The 19305-nt window shown below is 42.3% G+C and overlaps 1 protein-coding gene across 1 annotated transcript in view; it reads left to right on the top strand.

The window, feature by feature from the left end:
- The window catches only part of LOC137373024 (regulator of G-protein signaling 5-like), a 59879-nt gene extending 49778 nt beyond the window's left edge, over positions 1–10101 (top strand). Inside the window, exons 4-5 of the mRNA XM_068037742.1 lie at positions 4944–5110; positions 6217–10101. Coding sequence (XP_067893843.1) covers positions 4944–5110; positions 6217–6378 — 329 coding nt within the window. The 3' untranslated portion in view covers positions 6379–10101. The remainder of the gene's footprint in view (positions 1–4943; positions 5111–6216) is intronic.
- The last annotated feature ends 9204 nt before the right edge of the window (positions 10102–19305 follow it).

Here is a 19305-nt window from a genome sequence, read left to right as displayed (position 1 = left end):
AGGTGGTGGTGTTCCCATGTATTTGCTGCCCTTGTCCTTCTAGTTGGTAGAGGTCGTGGGTTTGGAAGATGCTGTCTAAGGAGCCTTGGTGCATTGCTGCAGTGCATTTTGTAGATGATACACACTGCTGCCACTGTGCGTCAGTGGTGGAGGGAGTGAATGTTTGTAGATGGGGTGCCAATCAAGCGGGCTGCTTTGTCCTGGATGGTGTCGAGCTTCTTGAGTGTTGTTGGAGCTGCACCCATCCAGGCAAGTGGAGAGTATTCCATCATACTCCTGACTTGTGCCTTGTAAATGGTGGACAGGCTTTGGGGAGTCAGGAGGTGAGTTACTCGCCTCAGGATTCCTAGCCTCTGACCTGCTCTTGTAGCCATGGCATTTATATGGCTCCTCCAGTTCAGTTTCTGGTCAATGGTAACCCCTAGGATGTTGATAGTGGGAGGTTCAGCGATGGTAATGCGGTTGAATGTCAAGGGGAGATGGTTAGATTCTCTCTTGTTGGAGATGGTCATTTTGCTGACTGCAAAGCCTACACCATGTTCACGGTGATCTTCTGCACACTTGCCATGCCAATAAAAGGTGTAGTTAGCTTCACACTTAGAACCTGTGTTAATTAATCTGGTCTCCTGTAGAGCAGCAATGTCGGCATCAAGCTTGCGTAGCTCACGACCAATCAGCACTGTCTTGTGTACACTCGCTGTAAAATGTGGGTCATTGTTCATGCCAGGGCACATAATCCTGACATTCCAGCTTCCAAGCCAGAAAATTTCTCCATTTTGTTTGTTGGACATTCGCTTTCCATCCACTTGTTGAGATAAAAATCCTTTATCCTTCCGTATCCAGAGAGGAAGGCAGACATTGGCAGGTCAGTACCTTACTGGCTAGGGACTGCCCAGCTTGAGGCCGGCGATGACTGACCAATAGGATGTAATTATCCATCACACCATCAGAGGCAGCCTGTGGTGCCCTTGCTCTATGCCTTTTGAACCAGACTTATAACCCGTAGACTACTCTCTCTGGTGATAGTTTCCTCACTGTTGAGAGTAAGGATGAAGTGACCTCTCCATTAGTTTGCTGCATAGCCTAGGCATGGTTTAGAAGGTGTAGACTTACCTAGCATCTGAATTTCCCTGTCAACCTTGTCAGCTAATATCCAGAGGAAAGACAAATGTCTACACATCTTGGGCCCAGTCGGTTGCAGGATTTGCTGGAAGGTGCTTGCTTAAATGGTTTATCTTCCCAGTGTTCTGTAAATGTGCACCAACACAGCGCAGATTGTGACACTGACCATTCTCTTGTCAGCAGCAGATTGAAGATGCAACCAGAGGTTTCACAGCTCCAATCATAACAGCCTGCCACACATCAACATCACTGGTGCAAGAAATAATGCAAAATACCAGCTGTTCACATTGGCGCTTGAGCAATTGCTCCCTGCTAAAGGCTTATCAGGAAATGCCAATGTTGATCTTGATGAAGCTTGGAAGTCACTGAGTTCAATCATCTATGACACAGCAGCATTTGGTAAAGGCAGAACCCGCAATAAAGATTGGTTTGGAACCTGGTCAGCAGAGACGACATCTGTCATTGAAGCAAAAAACAAGCATACCTGATGCTCAACGTAAACACAACAGCTAGAAAACTGCGTGACTTGAAAGTAGCCAAGGCAGTCATGCAAAAGATAGGGAGACATTGCTCAAATGAACACTGGATCAACCCGTGTCAAGAAATCCAAACTGCCTGTGACAATGGAAATCTAGGTGCTAAGTATGATGGGATCAAGAGGGTGCTTGGTCCTACCTTTACCAAAATTGCCCCTCTGAAATCAGCAAATGGTGAAGTACTCACCAATAGAAGTAAATAGATGTCCCGCTGCATTGAGCACTACCGTGAGTTGTACTCCCAAGAGATGGGCATCTCCCTGTTTGCACTTAATGCTCTTCCACAGATTCCTGTCATGGATGAATTAGACACAGAACCCTCATCACTTGAGCTTGAAGAGGCCATTGATTCCTTAGCAAGGAGAAAGGCACCCGGCAAGGATGGAATTCCAGCTGAACTGCTTCAGCATGGAAAGTTCCATCTACTGGCACACCTTCATGACTTCCTTCGTCTGTGTTAGAGGGCAAGATCCATACCACAGGAGATGCATGACACAAAAATCAACCCATTACACAAAAACAAAATCGACAGAGGAGACTGCAACAACTACGGGGGCATCTCACTCCTCAGCGTCACTGGGAAGACCTTTGCTGGGGTCATGCTGGAAAGATTCCATCAGCTTGCAGATTGAGTGTATCCAGCAGCACAGTGCAGTTTTCATGCTGGAAGATCTACAATGGACATGATCTTCTCCATACCCCAATGACAAGAAAAGTGTAGGGAAGAGAACATACCTCTCTACCTTGCTTTCGTAGATCTTACAAAAGCATTTAACACCGTTAGCAGAGCAGTACTCTACAAGATTTTGGAAAAAAAACTGGTTGAACATCAAAGCTCCTTAGTCTCATCCATTCCTTTCATGACAACATGTACAGTACATTACAGCTTGATGGTTCCACTTCTGACAGTTTCAAGATGAAGAATGGAGTGAAACAGGGTTGTGTCCTAGCCCCCACTTTGTTTGGTATTTTCTTCTCCATGTTCCTGACCTTTGCCTTCCCTGCAGATATGAAAGGAGTTTACAGGCATACTAGGTCAGACGGCAAGCTTTACAATCTGTTTAGATTGAAAGCAAAGATAAAAATGCAGCATATCTTGATCAGGGAACTCCTCTACTCTGATGCTACCACGCTAGTTGTCCACACAGAAATGTAGCTACAAAGACTCATGGACTGTCCCTCTCCCATGCCTGTGACCGGTTCTCCCTTACTATAAGTGTCAAGAAAACTGTGGTTATGGAATAGGGTGTCACATCTCCCCCCTCGATCACACTAAACAACACTCTACTGGAAGTGGTGAGCAAATCCTGCTACCGTGGGTCCACAGCGACAGACAATTTGACTCCTGATGCAAAACTTGGCACACGCATAGGGAAAGCAGCTACCACCTTTGCCCAACTCACGAAACGTGCGTGGAAAAACAGCATGCTGACCCTTGGGACCAGGATGCTGTTTTATGAGGCCTGTGTTCTCAGCACCATGTTGTATGGCTATGAAGCATGGGTGACTTATAGTTATCAGGAAAGGAAGTTCAACAAATTTTATCTTCCATGTCTGTGGAGCATTCTCAACATCTCATGGAAGGACAAAATCACGAGTGTAACAGTCATCTCAAAGGCAAATATCCCAAGTACACTAGCATTCATCACGGAGAGGTGACTTTACTGGCTCGGGCATGTTTGCAGGATGGAAGACAGATGTGTTCCCAAGGATATTCTGTAAGAGGATGTAGCCGGAACGAGAAGACCAGTAGGATGCCCAAATCTCCACTCCAAGGATGCTTGCAAGCATGATATGCAGGCCCTAAAGATCGAATTTCACAGATGGGAGTCACTAGCCAACAGCAGAGGGAAATGGCAACATTATCTGTGGGACCATGACAATCAGTGGCTCCAGCAGCTTGACAGCAGGCATCAACACCAAAAAAAGCACCCCACAATGACACCTGATATCCACCTCATATGCAGCATTTGTGGCAGAATCTGCCTCTCACTGATTGGTCTCTTCAGCCATCAGCAAAAGTACACCATGTGAAATTATCCCATCTCTGTGAAGCATGCATTTGGAATCAACGGTGCTGAAGCATTTTCAGTTCATTGCTTGGAGACAGCTCTTGTATATTCTTATCCTGAAAAGAGGCTTATATCTAGCAACCTTTCTTCATCCAGGACATGTTTCGCTGTTGTTGAACTTGCTTCTTAGATTATCAGTAACTGTATACTGCTGGAAATGTGACTGCAGAAGTCTAGAAAGTGATAAAAGGCACATGCAGAGAATTCTGTTGGGCTTTATTAACAAAGGCAAAGTTTTTCTTCAGTTTCTTCCTTACTAAATAAACATTAAGTATTGTGGATTCCATTTTAATCTTTTAAGTCCTTACAGCTCCAAAAAGTATTAACATTTCCAACCCTAAAAACGACTCTACAATTCAATATCCTTGTATCCAATGTTCCAAGCATCAGGAATGACCACTGGATAGGAATTATGGAAGTCCAAGATCTGGACAGAAGAGCAGAACACTGCCACAGATTTTGTAAACATTTCTTAAACATAGGCATTTAAGTTATACTCTTTTCACATTATAATGACTTTGTTCACTCAACATTCTTATGACCACAATACAACATAAATGCAATCGGAATTCACAAACTATATCAATGAAGAAAACTTTTAGCAATCATGAGAAAAGGATTCTGTATTTGTTATAATTACTGTTGACCTTTTTTCCAAATGTATGCTTTAGGATCAAAACCTGTCAAAAGATCACTGAGGATAGACATGTGCAAATATTAGCATTAGATGCAATGTCTGCTGTGCTAGCATTTTGTGATGCACTTTATGTGAGGGCTTTAGAAAGTAAAGAGCAATTTGTTATCATTTCTTTATTCTACTTATACTGGTGCTCCTTTTAGACTGAAGTTGGCACTTCTGGAATTGCACTGAAATCTGTCCCATTCATTGTGGTATGTTTGACCTGCAGAGTTGAACCCAAATGTTGCTTGTTTCAGATGTTTGGCTGGTGGTCTCTTGAGTTATTTGCCTTACGCTGACATCTGGACAGTTTTGCCTCAATGGTCCATATCAAAACAGTTATCAAACTTTTTCATATATGGTATCAAACACGTGTGGCCAAGAATGTCAAGCACCATAGCCAGATTTAATCTACAACAGAATGAAAATGTTTGCGATTAAATCATGAAATATGCTTGTTTAATCTATTCCAGTTGATGGCTGTGGTGTAACATGATAAACTTAGAAAGATATTTTCCACTTGTTTGTTTCCAGATGGCCAGGCTGCCTTCAAAGCTTTCCTCCAGACAGAGCACAGCGAGGAGAACATTGAGTTCTGGATGGCCTGTGAGGACTTTAAAGCAACCAAGTCACCTTTAAAGCTGGCCTCCAAGGCAAAGAAGATCTATGAAGATTTCATGGAAAAAGAAGCTCCAAAAGAGGTTGGGCAATCAGTCAGAAGAACAGGTGTAGACGTGGCTTTGTTTAGACAGGGAGATATAATACCCTTTCTAACTGAACAAATAGAATCTGTTGTCATATTCTTTTACTCACTCATTTGTGTCTTTCATTCATCCACACTCATCAAGAAGATCATCTTAGTGAAAAATTCAATGCAATAACATTAGTGTTAGAATTTAATTGTTTTGTGCTCCAGATGAAAAGTTGAAATCAGAATGCTAAAACTTTTTTTCAAGTATTGCAATGCTTATACCAGTTCAGTATAAAACTAATTTTTGAAAATTACGGAAATAAATCAGTGTTGGAAGATTTTGAATTTGGATGACAGCAAAAGCAGCAGGACATGACTATAGAGTATTAAAGCAGTGTCTGCATTTATAATACTCCAAGGCAGAAAAAAATACAGCTGATAGGATCGAAGCTTCCTTGATCCTGGGAAACTAGGCAGTCCTCTCAGGAAGAAGTAAAAGTGGAGTTATATCTTAACTTCAGATGAGATTTAACCAATGGTGACGTCAGAAAACATGTACATCTTAACAACTGAAATGTACTAGGTCTCTTCACTGACGCCACTGTGTTTCACACCACCATGTATGGGACATGTGCTGTCACACTGTATGTTTACACGCTCAAGTATGATGAGGCTGTCCACTGTAAGCTCTGCTCACAAAAATCATTATCTATTTGCAAACAAAAAAGCAATACACTTTTGCAAAACGTTACTAATTAATGCCATAGAAGACAATATGGGATAGAATATGATGTTTTTTCTACTTGTGAAGTAATCTTTTCAAACTTTCTTAAGCCTTCCTTTCATAAGAAATAACCCTTGTGAAAATTGGTGCCATTGTCTAAGAAATACTCACCTTTTCTAGACCTTTTTCGACCTTTAAAGCTCTTCAGAAACATTCTGAATGCAGATAGCATGAAACATCCAGTTTTCTGCCATTTTGAATGCCCAAATGTGCTTGTTCATAAAGCAATAGCTGACTTTAAGCCAAACATTTCCACTAGCCATGCTGTTCCAAAAATTATGCTTTACAATGTAATGAGAGCACATTATCAGTTTATGCCTTCCCTTCTGCAGATCAATGTTGACCACTACACCAAAGAGGTCACTGTGAAGAGCCTTGTTGAACCTTCGGCAACAACCTTTGAACTGGCGCAGAAGAGAGTGCTCACTTTGATGGAGAAGGATTCGTTCAGCAGGTTTCTGAAATCTGAACTCTATCTGGAGCTGATAAAGTAACAATGTAGCTGGGCTGTGCAAAGGATGGGTGGAGTGAGACCATTGGTCTCCTCACAGAATTGCTAACTGAATATTCTCTCACTGCTATTAGCTAACAAAACATTTATTCCAAGTGTTTTTTCTTTAAAGCTTTGAGTACTATGCTGACATCATTTAAATCTAACACTTGTCTTTGCATAGCCCTGAAATAAACAGACACCATCTATGGCAAAGTGTTTGTACCTTTAATGTTGTACTTGTCTTTTATGTGTGTTTTTTTCTCTCACTTTTCGTAAGAGATTATATCCACTGATAAATACCCATGTGGCTTCAAACAAATTCTTGGGCAAATCAAATCATTCCTTTAGAATTCTTATCTCGATCGTGACAAGAAATTGGAATGTTTTGGGAAAAAAACTTAAAGAAACTCTAGCCTTTCCATTGAGCAAGCACCTTTCATCCTTCCTATATTGAGAAAACAAGTGCTTTGTGCAGTTGGTATATCAAATGCTGCAGGAAGTATTTTCTTGGAGTTATCAAAAGGTTTCTATATTTACCAGTACCAATACTATAAACATATTACACTATACTGCAGAGAATGCTATGAACATATAACACTACACTACAGTATAAGGATATGCTCTTAAACCACGATGAATGTTCTGATAGTCTGCTTTAATCTACAGAATCACTGACAATGTGCGGAGTAAGCATGCAAGTATCAGCGGATGCAGCCCTCATGTTTGTATAGCTTTGCTGAGACACAGGCCTTTTGGCTCTGGCTGTTCACACTGTCCACCAGATCATTAACTGTACTGAGGTGAGGTGGCTATTTCATCTCAATTGTAAACTGCATTGTACACTTGGATGAAGCTTAAATAGAAGTTCATACAATCACTCATCTAGTCACACAAAAGTGTTTTTTTTATAACAAATGTATCTACCTATTTCATTTGAAAAGTAAATTCCAATAAACAACATATTCTTCAGTCAGAATGTGCAGATTATATTTCTAAAATTCCTCAATGATCTACAGTACTTCAGCAGCAACACAGCAGTCTATCACAGTTACTTCACTGGTGGGGGTGGGCTGGGGTGCGAGGGTTACAATATCGGATATTTAACCACATTGTTTCAATTAGGTTTTGTTGAAGGAAAAGCGAAAGCAAAGGAGAAAAACCTTGAGACTCAACATGGAAAACACACCTAAATGCTGAGCATTACAATCAATTAACATAATCACAAGCCCCTAATAAACACTTTACACACAAACAAAGTAACAAAATAAACTAAAACGTTCCAGATTTCTACTGCACTGCTGTAAAATATTCATATACCATCTATGCCAACACCTATCCTACAATGTTTACTAACATGTTCAAGTAAAATTATGCCAGCTGTTTATTTTGATTGTAAAAGGTTCTCAAATATCATTTAAATTGATACAAGGGAATTATTTTTGTCATTTATTAACATCAGCAGACAATAAACATGAAATAGAATGTTCTTAACACTAGCACCAAAAGACTTACAGCAGCAATTATTCTTCTCTCACGTGTTTACGCCTGAGAATATTTTATTTCTCCTTCTATAATGGGCTATCTGCTAGTGATGCTCAGATTAATCTAACTCTTGTCACAGAATGGCCGGAATGTGTTGCATGTCTTGAAGGAAAACAAGAGAGGATGGAGGTGAAACAGCCATAGAAAGTAGCACTTGCCAACTTCACGTGTACTGAATTGTGCCTGGAATAAGTGGAGCATTTTAAGAAAAGAAAGGCCTGAAGGAAGCCAAATAATCAGATATTAATGTTGTTTACCCCTAACCTTTTGTCACATACTCAGTAACAACTTAACATGGTAGCACATATCCTGATCCATCTGATTGAATGATTTAATTTTGTACATCAAATCATCTGACTAAATAGATTGAATTTAGGAGGGACTGTACTGTCATGTTAAGTAGTAACGCAGTCAGATTAATCATAATACAGAACTGCATAATTTCCTAACAATGATTTACATTTTCTTTGCTGGAAATTAAAATAGGCTAACACACTGTATTAACAAGGCTCTATACCATCCTTGAGTTATCCTGATAATGAAGAAATATGGTATCGTGTTCCATTAAAAATAAAGCGTGTACAGAAAATACAAAAGCAAATCATAGAAGGTTGATTTTACCATCAACCGTTGTATACTCAATGAATGGAATGATTTGTCTGCATTGTATTCCTTGCTCATCTGATAAGCTATATCTACAATATTAACCAAAACATTTAAAGTGAATGCTTAAGAGTTACTTCCTGTACAGCAAATTGTGTAGCCAGTGCTTGCTCATTATTAAATGTACTCCATGTAATGCATGTGTACTAGTATTTCAACGCATACAGTCTTATCTTGAAGGACAACTTCATATTAAGAGTTTCAGTAAATGCTTCATTAATTCTATTGTTACGGTGAGAGGTCAGTGACAAACCTAGGTGAAGGGCCAGAGCCCATAGTGCAGGACACTACCAAGGTTGTTTTGAGCAGGGCCAATGAAGAAGCTGTGACCTGTCGATACCAAGCTAGAAGTTTTCCATTGGTATAAAATACCATCATTTCTGCCTTAGAACAAACTAATTCATTTCTGCATAAAATGGGAATATTTTTGTGTTCAAAACACACACCAGGGAAACAGTTCATGTCGAGCTCTACCTAATGTAGCAGTATCAGTCAGTTCTTTTCCAGTGGTAAAATAAGATTACATTAACTCAAAGTGGATGCCACCCTGTCAATGTTGCTTTGACTGATAAATATTTAGACTGAACGGTCGCTGGTTGATAAGCTAAACTCTTAATGGTGAGAAACCATTTCTACGGGGCTGCATCCGATGGAGTTGCAACACATCGTTTTAAATCCAGAAACTAATGCCAAATTGGCACAGTTATTTTGACATTCACCATCGAAAATGAATGTTTTATAAAACAACCAAATTTGGGAGACATGTTATTGAACCATAAAATCAGGTTGTTACTGAAGTTCCATTTTCAATTTAATACTTAAATGAAGCAAATACTGAAATTCTAAGTATTATTCATCATTAAAAGTTAACATTTCATTATTATTCCACTTTGGATGCAACATATATCTGCTCCAATGGTTTGAACTCCTCATGATCTGACAGCCTCTATCGATTATATAATGCCATGAATGGTTTGCTGAAGGGGGGGAAGTTTATACTATTGTCCAAATCTGATTGACATTTCACACGCTGATGATGGTTTTCTTCCAAAAATGGAGGAATCTTTAGTCTGGGTAACCGACTGAACAAGAAATCATCACATCTTCATTTATCCATAAGACGAAGGAAAACCCAACTTCCCATTACAAATGTGATTTTCAAGGCATTATACCATCATAGCAATGACTTTAACTATGCTCATTAAATGGTGATTATATACCCATGACCTGCAGTAAAAACAATACTTCACTTTGAGTTTAATCCAACTCAGAAGTAAACATTTAACCACCAACTATCAACACCTTCATGTTAATTTTAGGAACGTGTTCATTTGAGAGTTCAGTTCTATAACTGAAACATTTAAATTGATATGGGTGTAATGTTTATCCCTTTCTTGTTATCTGAGCGTTAATGTACTGTTAAAGCTGTTAAACGGTTGCAGTGGCCTATTCGTACATTCTGTCTTATCTTGAAAGAGTTAGAAACCTAATGAAGTAAATATGTATCTCTATACCAAAATTCGCCTATTTTCTTCTGTGTAACTTAATGGATTTTCTCATGAACAGTTACTGATGGGTTCAAAGAGTCCTGAACGAATGCATGCTCTTCATGAATCTGTGGTGAAAATCTCAATGTGTGGGTTCTTCAGTCTACCACAATGGAAATATTTAAAATATTCACAACACTGTGAAAAGCCCAGTTATTAATGCTCCTGTAACTGCTACATAACTGCACTTTGGGAATTAAAGCCGATGAGGTCACTGTAATCATTTGGTTTCATGCTAAATTACCCTTTCAACTATCTTTTAAACCATTCATTGAAATTGACTGTGTCAAGTTAGTTCATCGCACGTATGAGCCAGTGGAGAGGCTGCAGTTAGACTGGAAAGGTGGAGCAATGGTGGATGACAGAGGGAGAGAAGTCAGCCATGATTCCCACTGTTGATCACAATCCATTTGTCCCATGCCAGAAAGAACATGGGTGGTTGGGCGCAGGGCAGGTTGCGATGGTCACAATTCTTGGAGAGTTGGCCAACACTCACACATGAAGTATGATTACATGAATAAGGCAGTGGAGGGCTGTCAGCACCTCTAAAAGGTTGCTCCTCTCTAAAATGGAGAAGGGAGAAAAAATAAGGAATGGTCATGAGTTCAATCAGGGAAATAAAAACCACAGGCCCAATTTTATCTCAACCAGTTTTTGGCAGGTAGCATCAGAAACTAACCTGACACACCGGAAATTAGATCCGGTTGATTATAACCCCTGGGCCTCACAATAATCCCACTGGTTGACTTCCCACCTATTCCAGGCGGAAAGCAGCAGGACACTGTGTGGCTTGCAGGTTGCCTGCCAACAGCAGCTGAGTTGAGCATGGTGCAGATTGGCTGGGGCTGTCCTGCAAGTGTCTCACAAGTAGGAAGGAGGAGCGGTGTATCTGCAGCAGGGCAGTCCTAAGCTTTCTTGGATCTGGCCCCACAAAAAAGTAAAACAACTTACTGTTGTAGACCTTTGATAGCCATAATTTCTGTTCCCTGCCATCTTTACCCACCAGGAAAGGCACAGTGGCTTTCCATGTAGAACACCGAGTTAAAATTGCAGTCAAGTCCCAATGACATTTATTTTATTTATTTATTTAGAGATACAGCATTGAAACAGCCCCTTCGGCCCACCGAGTCTGTGCCGACCAACAACCACCCATTTATACTAACCCTACAGTAATCCCATATGCCCTACCACCTACCTACACTAGGGGCAATTTATAACAGCCAATTTACCTATCACCTGCAAGTCTTTTGGCGGTGGGTGGAAACGGGAACACCCGGAGGAAACCCATGCAGACACAGGGAGAACTTGCAAACTCCACACAGACAGTACCCAGAATTGAACCCGGGTCCCTGGAGCTATGAGGTTGCACTGCTAACCACTGCGCCACTGTGCCGCCCCATCATTGGGGATCCAACATGCATATGGAAAAATGGACCCCCATCAACTTTGGGCCGCTGTCCTTATCACCTGTTCAGTATAGCAGGTTAAAATTTGAAACTGTCAAGTCCTGGCAGCTCCAGAATGGTTAAGTACACCTGGATGATTTTAACTGCATAACTGCCTGGTTTACACTAGTTCGGGGTAGTGGGGGATGGGAGGGGGTGGTGGGGGTGTGCAGGTGTAAATTTGGCCCCCTATGTTCCAAACATCACTTTGATGTATCTTCTACATATTTCAATGGGTTTGGTATATTTCTAAATAATTCAGTCTGAACATACTGATGATATATTGCAAAATAAGGTACATATGGCATTACATGATATCATCAATGTTGTCAGTACCTTCAACACATTAGGGTAAACTCACCAATCCTACACACACTCAGTGTGACACTTTGCCTGGAAAAAGATCAAGATTGGTGAATTTACTCTGTTAGCTCCATTGTGCCTGGCATACCCATCAATTTACAGTTGAACAAATTTTAAAACTACCATTAGTTTCAGAAGTAAAGCTTAGGTTTATGAAGTAACCTCTGAGGACAAGGTTTTTCTTTTCCTTTTTGTTGGTGCTCAAGTTGCTACTGAATAGAGAATGAACAGTTGAAGTCACAGAGTAGGAAAAATACTGTGTTAAGAGTAAAGGAGAACGTAACCTTCTAAAGGGCTTTTTTTCTAGTCTTGACTCAGACTCACAATCATCTGCTTGGCAGGCATTCTACCCTTTGGGATTATGAATAGACACAGAAATGGAATCTGATGGGAAGCAGTGGAACTCTTGAGTTAAAGGAACATTGCAAATGGAAAGTATTCATGTAATTGTTTGGCCTCCTGCTGTATTTTGCAAGTACGAACATACAACTCTACATCTATTGAACTAAAGCTAGGAAAAGCTTGCAGATTGAGGCCGAACGGAAAAGCTGCCAATCATGTCACTTTGCATGGGAGAAAATGTTTATTCAAACATACCTTAAAGTTTTTTAAAGGTACTGTTGACAAGCCCATCCCCACCTAGAGAAGGAAGAGGAAAATTCAGGAGAGGTATTACTGGATGGTTTTAGTGCACTCCTAGAAGCCAGTTCAAGTAGGGCACAGATGGAGACCGGGCAGCCGGAGGTTACTATGAAGTAAGAATAGTGAGGAATATTATAGGCAGTTCTGGGATTAGGAGCAGGAGAAGTGCGTCTTGTCCCAATCCAAAAATTAAATCAAGGGGGAGGGAAACAAATCCCCCAGTGCTTGCACATGTTGGTATAAGCATTTATTAAAAAATGAACCGTGCTTACAAATACTAGTACAGAAGAGAGAAGTCATTTGGCCCATCTAACTCATTCTTCCTTAAATATTAATGATCCCTCATCATCGCGCTGAGTTGCTTCATGAATGATTGCAGCATTTTTGCTTCCAGTGCCTTACCCAGAAGACCATCCCAGGTACGAAATGAGAAAGTGTTTCCTTACATCAGTCCTGAACATTGTCATTCACCAGTTTGTATGTAATCCTATAATTATGCTTTAACTTGGGATAGTGCTCAGAATTAACCTTTTCTATTGCACTTAGTATCTCATACACCTTTAAAAGATCATCTCTCATTCACCTCCTTTCAAGGCTGAGTCCTTTATATAGGCCCCAATAATAAGCGAGTGGAATAGGCTAAGTCTAGGTCACATCAGGGGATAAGTTTGACTTTGTACAATAGTGTAAAACAGGTAATATTGTATTGGCAGCTCATTTTACATCTTTCTCCATTTTTATTCAAAGTCAGTTGAAAGAAAAATTGGAAGAGATGCAAGCAATAGTCTACACTTTGGTGCAAAGTCAAGATCTCCTCCCAAGTCTTTAAAGAAGGTCTGGATAATTGGCAAGAGAGATGGCTGCCTGGCCTTTCCTCATTCTCATGTTGTTAAAGGCCCGTTACTCAACTATTAGACCTATCAATTACTAGACTGCCCCCATCTTCTGGCACTGATGGGGAGGCAGTAGCATATGGGGAGGCGGTGGTGCAGTGGTATTGTCACTGGGCTAGTAACCTGAGACACAGGGTATTGCTTTGGGCGCATGGGTTCAAATCCCATCACAGCAAAAGGTGGAAATTGAGTTCAATTAATAAATCTGGAACTAAAACCTAGCCTAATGATGGCCATGAAACCATTGTTGTAAAAACCCATCTGGTTCACTAATGTCATTTAAGGAAGGAAATCTGCTGTCCTTACCTGGTCTACATGTGACTCTGGACCCCAGCAGTGTGGTTGACCCTTAAAGGCCCTTTGAAATGGTCTAGCAAGCCACTTAGTTGTATCTAACCACGACGAAGTCAATAAGAAAGAATGAAACCAGACAGACCACCTGGCATCGACCGAGGCATTAGAAACAACAACAACAGCAAACCCAAACCTGTCGACCCTGCAAAGTCCTCCTTGCTAACATCTAGGGGCTTGTACAAAAGTTGTGAGAGCTGTCCCACAGACTAGTCAAGCAGTGACCTGACATAGTCATACTCATTGAACATTACCTTACAGACACTGCCATCACCATCCCTGGGTATATCCTGCCCCACAGGTGACGACATTGTGGTATACAGTTGGGAGGGAGTTGTCCTGGGAGTCCTCAACATTGAATCCGGACCCCATGAAGTCTCATGGCATCAGGTCAGACATGGACAAGGAAACTTCCTGCTGATTACCACCTACCGCCCTCCCTCAGCTGATGAGTCAGTACTCCTCCATGTTGAACACCACTTTGAGGAAGCACTGAGGGTGGCAAGGGTGCAGAATGTACTCTGGGTGGGGGACTTCAATGCCCATCACCAAGAGTGGCTCGGTAGCACCACTGGCCGATTCCTAAAGGATATAGCTGTGAGACTGGGTATGCGGCAGGTGGTAAAGGAACCAACAAGAAGGAAAAACATACTTGACCTTGTCCTCACCAATCTGCCTGCCGCAGATGCATCTGTCCATGATAGTATTGGTAGGAGTGACCACCGCACGATCCTTGTGGAGACGAAATCCCACCTTCACATTGAGGATACCGTCCATTGTGTTTAGATTAGATTAGATTAGATATACAGCACTGAAACAGGCCCTTCGGCCCACTGAGTCTGTGCCGACCATCAACCACCCATTTATACTAATTCTACACTAATCCCATATTCCTACCACATCCCCACCTATCCCTATATTTCCCTACCACCTACCTATACTAGGGGCAATTTATAATGGCCAATTTACCTATCAACCTGCAAGTCTTTGGCATGTGGGAGGAAACCGGAGCACCCGGAGGAAACCCACGCAGACACAGAGAGAACTTGCAAACTCCACACAGGCAGTACCCAGAATTGAACCCGGGTCGCTGGAGCTGTGAGGCTGCGGTGCTAACCACTGCGCCACTGTGCCGCCCACTACCACCGTGCTAAATGAGATAGATTTCGAACAGATCTAGCAATGCAAAACTGGGCATCCATGAGGTGCTGTGGGCCATCAGCAGCAACAGAATTGTACTCAAACACAATCTGTAAACTCATGGCCCAGCATATCCCCCACTCTACCATTACCACCAAGCCAGGAGACCAACCCTGGTTCAATGAAGAGTGCAGGATGGCATGCCAGGAGCAGCACCAGGCATACCTCAAAATGAGGTGTCAACCTGGTGAAGCTACAACACAGGACTATTTGCGTGCCAAACTGCATAAGCAGCATGCAATAGACAGAGCTAAGCGATCCCACAACCAATGGATCAAATCTAAGTACTGCTACATCCAGCCGTGAATGGTGGTGGACAATTAAACAACTAACTGGAGGAGGTGGCTCCACAAATATCCCCATCCTCAATGATGGGGGAGCCCAGCATATCAGTGCGAAAGATAAGGCTGAAGCATTTACAACAATCTTCAGCCAGAAGTGCCGAGTTGATGATCCATCTCGGCCTCCTCATGAAGTCCCCAGCATTACAGATGCCAGACTTCAGCCAATTCGATTCACTCCACATGATATCAAGAAACGACTGAAGGCACTGGATACTGCAAAGGCTATGGGCCCTGACAATATTCCGGCAATAGCACTGAAGACCTGTGCTCCAGAACATTCCGCGGCCCTAGCCAAGCTGTCCCAGTACAGCTACAACACTGGCATCTTCCCGGCAATGTGGAAAATTGCCCAGGTATATCCTGTACACAAAAAGCAGGACAAGTCCAACCCGACAAATTACTGCCCCATCAGACTACTTCTCAATCATCAGTAAAGTGATGGAAGGTGTCATCGACAATGCCATCAAGTGGCACTTGCTTAGCAATAACCTGCTTAGTGACGCTTAGTTTGAGTTCCGCCAGGGCCTCTCAGCTCCTGAACTCATTGCAGCCTTGATTCAAACAGACAAGAGAGCTGAACTCATGAGGTGAGGTGAGAGTGACTGCTCTTGACGACAAGGCAGCATTTGACCGAGTATGGCATCAAGGAGCCCTAGCAAAACTGAAGTCAATGGGAATCGGGGGGAAAACTCTCCGCTGGTTGGAGTTATACCTAGCGCAAAGGAAGATGATTGCGGTTGTTGGAGGTCAAACATCTCAGTCCCAGGACATCACTGCAGATGTTCCTCAGGGTAGTGTCCGAACCATCTTCAGCTGCTTCATCAATGACCTTCCTTCAATCATAAAGTCAGAAGTGGGGATGTTCACTGATGATTGCACAACGTTCAGCACCATTCGTGACTCTTCAGATACTGAAGCAGTCCATGTAGAAATACAGCAAGACTTGGACAATATCCAGGCTTGGGCTGATAAGTGGCAAGAAACAATCGTGCCACACAAGTGCCAGGCAATGACCAGCTCCAACAAGAGAGAATCTAATCATCTCCCCTTGACATTCAATGGCATTACGATCACTGAATCCCCCACTATCAACATCCAAGGGGTTACCATTGACCAGAAACTGAACTGGAGTAGCCATATAAATACTGTGGCTACAAATGCAGGTCAGAGGCTTGGAATCCTGCGCCGTGTAACTCACCTCCTGACTCCCCAAAGCCTGTCCACCATCTACAAGGCACAAGTCAGGAGTGTGATGAAATACTCTCCACTTGCCTGGATGGGTGCAACTCCAACAGCACTCAAGAAGCTCAACACCATCCAAGACAAAGCAGCCCGCTTGATTGTCACCCCATTTACAACCGCTCACTCTCTCCACCACTGATGCACAGTGGCAGCAGTCTGTACCATCTACAAGATGCACTGCGGTAACACACCAAGGCTCCTTAGGCAGCACCTTCCAAACCCATGACCTCTACCATCTAAAAGGACAAGGGCAGCAAATGCATGGGAACACCACCACCTGCAAGTTCCCCTCCAAGTCACACACCATCCTGACTTGGAACTATACCGCCGTTCCTGCACTTGGTGCTGAGTCAAAATCCTGGAACTCCCTTCCTAACAGCACTGTGGGTGTACCTACCTCACATGGACTGCAGCAATTCAAGAAAGCAGCTCACCACCACCTTCTCAAGGGCAATTAGGGATGGACAATAAATGCTGGCCTAACCAGCGACACCCACATCCCATGAATGAATAAAAAAAAAAGATGCTCTGGCAGAAGACAAGGAAGCACAGGTTAAGCTAAGCATCTTCTCTCCTCTGAGAACAACTCTTCACAATTTGTTCCAGCTGCTTGCTTAATCCTGGCCATTAAATACATCTCTTGAGCCGTCCTCTAAATATTGTGCATGTATTCAATCCAACATTCTTCGGTACCTTGCTGTTGCTATCACCAACTGAGTGCCTCTGAACAGTTAAGCTTGCCTGACACACCCTAAAATGGCTTTGGCTGTCTAACAGGTTTATTGGCTGCTCCTACACACATTATTCCAAGGTCGGATGACAGATGTTGTCTTTTGTTTATCTTCTTTGGCTGATTTGCTGCAGCTGGAATTCTTGGTAAAATTCCATTTTAGATGGTTTTGCTTCTTCCTGGAAGCTTGTGCCTTCTGTTTTTACTGTATCCACTCAGGATATTAGTCCAAATGTCTGTGTAGCTGGATGTTCTAATGGTGCAGCTCTCAGTTCTTGCTGCAACTCTTTTATTCTCAGAGGATAGTAGCTCTCGGAATTGCCCTTGTACACTTACAGTATTATAACCAAGACCTTATAAAATTTTACTTGGCTCTGGAAGTTCCTATTTCTTTTTATTTATATTGGAAATGTATTATTCCCCTGTGTTCATTTTAAACTCTATTGCAACGTCTCCCAGGTACATCCTGTTTTTTTGTCTTTCTATCCTGCCCAGGAAAGTGTGTTTGTAGTCATCCAAAATCAATAACAAGTTGCATTTATATATATATTTATATAGCACGATTAGTGTGTAAGAAAAACATCACTGGGATTTTACAGAGGTGCGAGGCAAAAATGAGTGCAAGCCAAAGAAGGAGATATTGGAAGGAGTGACCAATAACGAGGACAAAGGGGTGGGTTTTAAAGAAGGTCTTAAATGGGGAGAGAAAAGCGGAGGAAGGAGGGGTTTCGGGAGGGAATTCTACATCATGAAGCCCTAAGTGACTGAAGGCACAGCTGCCAATTGTGAGGTGTAGGGGGGGGGGGGGGGGGGTGGGGTTAGGGTGGTGGTGTATGCACAAAAGTCAGAGGAATTGAGAGCGGGGGAAGGGGAGGGATGTTGGAGGGTTGTCTAATGAGTTCTTTTATGTTGTCTGATGCAACATAAATGAGATGCGTAGAGTCCAATTGGTTGAAGATCTCAAACAGATTTATTTACAGCTAGACTGTTATGTACAGTATAGAACAAACTATTTACAGAACCTTACTCTGGGTGTTACAGTTGCAGAGTGCCTCTGGCTTGTAGTCACATAACTACGTCCTGGTACTTAGCTCATTAGCATACAAAGATCTTAAAGGGACATCACTCTTAAAGGCAATCAGACAACATCCCCTTTCTTTCCAAAGATAAGTCTCATATGCAACAATTAAAAACACATAAAGTTAGACAACATCAAAAAGATTTACACATGCAGAAGCTTAAGAGTCCACATATCATTTTGGTGGTTTGACAACTCTTTCAGGTCTGGTTATGGTATAACCTTCTGGGAATGTGAATTTCACCCTTGGCTGTTTTGGGTTTAGAGTCATAGAGCCATAGAGTTATACAGCACAGAAACAGGCCCATCGGCCCACCGTGTCCACGCCGGCCATCAAGCCTATCTATTCTAATACCATTTTCCAGCACTTGGCCCATAGACTTGTATGCTGTGGCGTTTCAAGTGCTTATTTAAATACTTCTTAAATGTTGTGAGGGTTCCTGCCTCTACCACCCCTTCAGGCAGTGTGTTCCAGATTCCAACCACCGTCTGGGTGAAAAAAGTTTCCTCAAATCCCCCTCTAAACCTCCTGCCCCTTACCTTAAATCTATGCCCCCTGGGTATTGACCCCTCCGCAAAGGGAAAACGTTTCTTCCTATCTACCCTATTTATGCTCCTCATAATTTTGTATGTCTCAATCAGGTCCCCTCTCAGCCTTCTCTGCTCTAAGGAACACAACCTTAGCATATCCAGTCTCTCTTCATAGCTGAAATGCTCCAGTCCAGGCAACATCCTGGTGATAATAAAAACAAGAAATGCTGGAACCACTCAGCAGGTCTGGCAGCATCTGTGAAAAGAGAAGCAGAGTTAACGTTTCGGGTCAGTGACCCTTCTTCGGAACTGACAAATATTAGAAAAGTCACAGGTTATAAGTAGGTGAGGTGGGGG

This window comes from Heterodontus francisci, chromosome 8 (assembly GCF_036365525.1).
Source record: "Heterodontus francisci isolate sHetFra1 chromosome 8, sHetFra1.hap1, whole genome shotgun sequence".
Lineage (NCBI taxonomy): Eukaryota > Metazoa > Chordata > Chondrichthyes > Heterodontiformes > Heterodontidae > Heterodontus > Heterodontus francisci.
Note: the sequence above shows the minus strand (reverse complement) of the source record. Positions and strands in the feature narration are given on the sequence as shown.